We start from the raw sequence: 5,732 nt of genomic DNA, 5'->3' as shown, positions 1-5,732 counted from the left end.
GAGAGAGAGAGAGAGAGAGAGAGAGAGAATGTAGAAAGAAAAAAAAATTCGCGCAAAAATTAGAAAATCGTTTAGGAAAATTGTTCTAGGTAGGAAATTTTTTTCTTTTTTCTTCTTTCCCTTTTTTATCCGCGGCACGAAACCCGAGGTAAGGGATAAACATAAACGAAAAAGGGAGAGAAAGAGAGAGAGAACAACAAAAAAGGAGAAAAGAACAAAAATATGAAGGAAAAAAAAAAAATCACGTGAAAATCTGAAAATCGTTTTAGAAGAATTGTTGCGAACAAAATTTGTTTCTATTATATCAGCCGCACGAAACGAAACGAAACGAAACGAAACGAAACGCGCGGACAAGGAAAGGGATATCGCGATATAACAAGAACGAGAGAGAGAGAGAGAGAGAGAGAGAGAGAGAGAGAGAGAGAGAGAGAAAGAAAAAAAAAATAACAAAAAGTCGCGTAAAAAAGTTAGAAAATCATTGAAGAAAATTTTTGAGAGAAAAATTCTCTCTCTCTCTCTCTCTCTCTCTCTCTCTCTCTTTTTTTTTTTATATTATTTTTACACACGGCACTTTTACAACGACATTTACAACGAACGAGGGAGAAAATAAAAGAAAAAGAAGAAAAAAGAAAGAAACGAAGAAAAGAAAAATAAAAAGGAAAGAAAGAAAGAAAGAAAGAAAGCTAGAAGTAATAGTATTAGTAGACGTTTCGAGAGTGTTTATAACAGTGTTTAACGCGTAAAAGTTAGATTTACCGCAGTGAAAAGGAGCGTGAAGGCATTCGGATTCGAGACACTAAGCAGGACAGTCACGTTTATTTACCCTTCCGATTGCTCCTCTTTCTCTCTCTCTCTCTATCTATCTATCTCTCGCTATCTATGTATCTTTCTGTCTATCTCTATCTTTATCTTTATCTCTATCTCTATCTCTATCTCTATCTCTATCTCTCTCTGTCTATCTATCTCTATCTCTCGATCTCGAAAATCCTATCATAAGGAAAGTCTCACTCATTTAGTTTGATTGGACGAAATAGAATTTGGATGATAATTATCACAATGGGTACGGTCAACAAGATAAGAAGTACATTTTTATCTCTGTAAAATGTACCATCCGTATATTTCGTATATTTCGATAATTAATATCTATCGTGCAAGTATCTTTATAACTATCATGGATAAAATGATTTCGTGATTTATTTATTTATTTATTTATTTTTTTTTCCTTTTTGTTTTTCTTTTTTTCTCTTCTTTCTCTTCTTTCTCATTAGCGAAAATATGAGCTCGATGTAGGTAAATACGTATAGGTTTCTAAACAACAAGTACGTAATATATCGTAAAACAAGAGTTTTCTACGCATAATTATTACAAGAGTAATTATTACAAGTAATTATTATAACGAGATCCGTTTAAAAAATAAATTAAAGAAAAATTCAAAATATGGAATACACGGACACACAACGATACACTTTATACACGCGTTATGTATCGGGTGTGTTGGTAAATAAATTATGCTATACTCGTGCGATCTAGATTCGTCGTAAGGAGGCTTAACTTTTAAACTTTCTTTATCTATGAAACGAAATAAGTTTATCATTTGGTCTATACGTATATATATATATATATAGAAAGAAGAGAAAGAAAAAGAAAACTCGTCAAAGTTTAACGCATACCTTTCGCCTCTTTCTTAATATTATCCTTGTGTCCGTGAAATAGCTTTGTAGAAAAAGTTGAAGAAATTGGAGACGATGCACGAAGGATCTGTAACGTAATTACAGTAAAAAGGAAGTACGGTAATGGAGAAGTAGAGAAAAAGAAAAGAGAGAAATAAAGAGAAAAAGAGAAAAAAAGTAAAGTAATACTCGCGGTAATATAAATTTTCTTTGGTAGGAAAGAGAGAGAATAATAAAAAAAAAAAGAGATAAAGAGAGAGAGAGAAAATATATATATATATTTTTTTTATCATATCATATCATATATATATACATATATATATATGTATGTATGTATATGTATATGTATATGTATATGTATATGTATATGTATATGTATATGTATATGTATATGTATATGTATATGTATATGTGTGTGTGTAAAAGGAAATGTAATAAGAAAGAGAAAAGTCGAATGTAAGCGGGTTCGAAATATAGGTTAGATTTTCCACGGTTGGTAAAGAGAAAGAGAAAGAAATAGAGAGAGGAATCGATATGAGATATAAGAGAGAGTATATTATCGTATAAATAGCCGTGTCGAATGTCCGAAATGATCTAAAGAAAGGGATATATAGAAAATAAAAGAAAGAGAATAATTTAATGTCGATAATACGACAATAAGGCTTTAGTTTCTATCTGGTGTATGCAGAGGCGTTAGCGACGATTTGAATTTGAGCGCCCTTCGCGCCATTCGTTACGGCAGATGCACGAAGGTCAAAAGTATTTTAAAAATAAGGCCGTAGGCATTGGCAGATTGGTATGGCAGTGGACGTTAAGGGTCGGATGGCGTTGTAATGGCAAAAAGTTTGCGAAAGGTGAGTAATATATTCGCGTTAGAGATAAAGCTTGACGGGCGTTAATTCGTGAACGTTGAAATCGGCGATCGTCGATAGATTAAACGTAAATAAAAGGGGAATGTGCGGCGCTGACGGATGGCTAGAAAATCGGCAATCAAGAAATCGAGTTTTCACAGAGGCAGGAAGGCTCGTGTGGCTTAGACGAGCCACGGCCGACAATGGCGCCCAAGCCTCGCGAATATTGACATTGCCGAAAACATTATCTTCCTCGTATTGGATATTTGTCGTATACGTGGGTGGCACGTACTGCGTCGTAATTAGCGATCTAACCTCGTATCGTGTGTTCGATCTCGCTTATCGCGAAGGAATTCTTCGCGAATCGGTTTACGTGCGGTCGAGGTTATGCCAAAATTTATGTTTTCGGCACGTATAGTAGCGACGCGTGAACCCTGAAGGGTTTTACAGTTATACTGCAATGTGGCACATTTGCAGAAGCACGGAGGACGTTGTGTTGGTTTAGAGTCGCGATATAATCATCGAAGAGGTATCGTCAGGACGATAGGAGGGAGAGTGTGCGTGGGGAAGTCGTGTGAGTTATTGTTTTAAGGGTTAGGGAGGCATTCTAGTAGTTCAGGGTGATCAGATTTTAGTGTGGACAGTTCAGGGCAGCTAGTTTGGTTGTAGGGTCGGGATTGGAGATAGACAAGATGGACCAGCAGTATTGCCTACGGTGGAACAATCACCCAGCCAACCTTACAGACGTTCTCAGTTCGCTGCTTGCCAGAGAGGCACTCTGTGACGTTACCTTGGCATGTGTTGGAGAAACTTTTAAGGCACACCAGACGATACTCTCTGCATGTAGTCCGTATTTCGAGACTATTTTCCTCCAGAATACCCATCCTCATCCAATTATATTCCTGAAGGATGTCAACGATACAGAAATGAAAGCGTTGCTGCACTTTATGTATAAGGGAGAAGTAAACGTTAGTCAGCATCTATTACCGATGTTCCTCAAAACAGCAGAGGCGTTACAAATCAGAGGCCTCACAGATAATAGTGTAAATAACAAGACAGGAGAAAAAAGTCCGTCGCCAGAGCCAGAAGCGCAAACCGGTGGCAGGCACACCGATTCGCCTAATCTCCAATCGCATCCTGAAAAGAGGAAAAGAAAATTTTCCGGCAGCTATGATGTTTCTCTTACTGGACCTCCTAGCGAAAGATTCATGTCTGATTCTCAGGTATGTAAAATAATACTGTCGGTGGTATTATAAAGCAGATAAGCATTGTTTTGGTATATTGGGGTAATGTAACGAAAAAAGAAAAACGACCTCTACTCTGTTACAATAAAAGTATCGGTATAATCGGCTCTTAAACACGAACAAAAATTAAAAACCGAACAACGTTTTTCGATAATAACTTATATTAAAAAACATTTGTAATGAATGATTTTAAAATATTATGCTTTTTTACCAACAGTACATTTCTATCTGATAACGATCGTTCATTGTTATCAATAAATTACATATGTATATGATTGCACAGCTTTCCAAATAACTTTGCCTGTGACCTTGGAATTTTGACTAAAGAGATAATACCCTACCATTTAATTCATGAATAAGATAACTGTATTTTCAGCATTTATAATAGTAGTAATAGGTTTTCTGGTATATTTTATATATATATATACATACACATACACATATATATGTATATCCACACACACATACTTATTTATATATTTACTTATTTATTTATTCACTTTCAAAGTGGAGATTTGAAATGTGGTGTATGGAAAAATTACGAATGAATATGTGATCAATAATTTTTATATATATATATTGTCTATGTCAATTTTATAATAAGAAAACATTTTCTTTTTTGTTAATCGTATAAATAAATTGAGTTTAATAAGCGCGTATACTTCTACATAATCAAAATTTGTATTTGTTATTTTCAGGCATCTTCGCAATGTAATTATAAATCAAGTCCACCTGTTATTCCAAAGGTAAATAATGCCCTGGGAACAGAATTAGAGGATGGTGGTCGACCTATGTCTCCTGCATCTCAACCACAAGCTCCTATCAAGCAAGAATTAGACCACCACTTATCTGATTTCCATGACAATATCTCCCTCCCAGTAAGTAACATTTGTTTCTTTTATTATCTTTATCATCGAATTAGTTTATTTTTCTTGTATTTATTGTTATTAGATTTTTCAATATTGGTGTTGTATTAAGCGTGCAATTTTCTTCTTTTTTTTTTCTTTTTATTTTTAATATAAAAAATTTACATTTATTTTTTCCAGCGATATGGTAAATGTTTCTGTAGATAATAGCTATGGAAAAATATATGTATCTCTTTTATAATATTTTTCACCACAGTATTTGTGTATTTAACATGTGTTATTCCATTTTATTTTATCGCAAGATGAAATATTTTCTAGCAAAATTTCCTTTATATATATATATATATATATATATATATATATACACATATACTCTAATTTCTATCGCATGGTCTTGGATATATCATGCTTTTTATATTTGTTAATATAACAAAAATGGAGGATATTACTATGGTGACTATATTTTATCAATGGTACGATTGTATTGTTATTGAAAGGCAAAATGTATAATTATGTTCTGTCTTCGTTGAATCTTTTTCTTACGTCAGTGTTTCGTTACTGTTCCCACAATTAATGATGATTATATATTATCATCATATGACTATTAAGTCAAAACAGACATGGGAAGGAAGGGATTTTTTAAATAAAGATGCAAAATTGGCTTCTTATACGCATAAAGACAAAATCAAAATGTGTTGATTAAGCACATATCCTTTCCTTCTCTGTTGACAGACTAATGTGGAGTGGATAGTTCGAAGGGATGGGAAGAGTGACGAAACAGTGGATGTACAGAACATGACTCCCAATCACCCAGATTCTCCTGTGATGCGAGTTTCACGAGAAAGTACCATCATGGCTGGAGGTTCTTTGTGTATCAATATGTCAGGAACTATGCGAGAGTTTGAAGATCAACATAACTCTTTACAAAATCGTATCTTGCCTATTAACACTGAACATTCTGAATATAAGAACGATGAAGTAGAAACTAATTCACAGTATCTATCTTTATCCGAATGTAATAAAAATGCAAAATTGTCGTTAATTAATAATAATGATCATTTGGGATCAATAAGAGTAAATAGTTCACAACAGGGAATGTCG

The 5,732-nt window shown here is 33.9% G+C and overlaps 1 protein-coding gene across 15 annotated transcripts in view; it reads left to right on the top strand.

Annotated features, from left to right (window-relative positions):
* The window catches only part of LOC122635966 (protein tramtrack, beta isoform-like), a 74,305-nt gene that overhangs the window by 3,743 nt on the left and 64,830 nt on the right, over positions 1–5,732 (top strand). For 3 of the 15 annotated variants that reach the window (XM_043826715.1, XM_043826717.1, XM_043826714.1), the window contains exons 1-3: positions 2,126–2,524; positions 3,191–3,744; positions 4,464–4,643. In XM_043826715.1, the coding sequence (XP_043682650.1) occupies positions 2,413–2,524; positions 3,191–3,744; positions 4,464–4,643 (846 nt within the window). In that variant the 5' untranslated portion in view covers positions 2,126–2,412. The other 12 variants (XM_043826713.1, XM_043826707.1, XM_043826718.1 and 9 more) reach the window with 10 other exon arrangements.

The sequence above is a fragment of the Vespula pensylvanica genome, chromosome 20 (genome assembly GCF_014466175.1).
Source record: "Vespula pensylvanica isolate Volc-1 chromosome 20, ASM1446617v1, whole genome shotgun sequence".
NCBI lineage: Eukaryota > Metazoa > Arthropoda > Insecta > Hymenoptera > Vespidae > Vespula > Vespula pensylvanica.
This window is presented reverse-complemented; position numbering and strand designations above follow the sequence as displayed.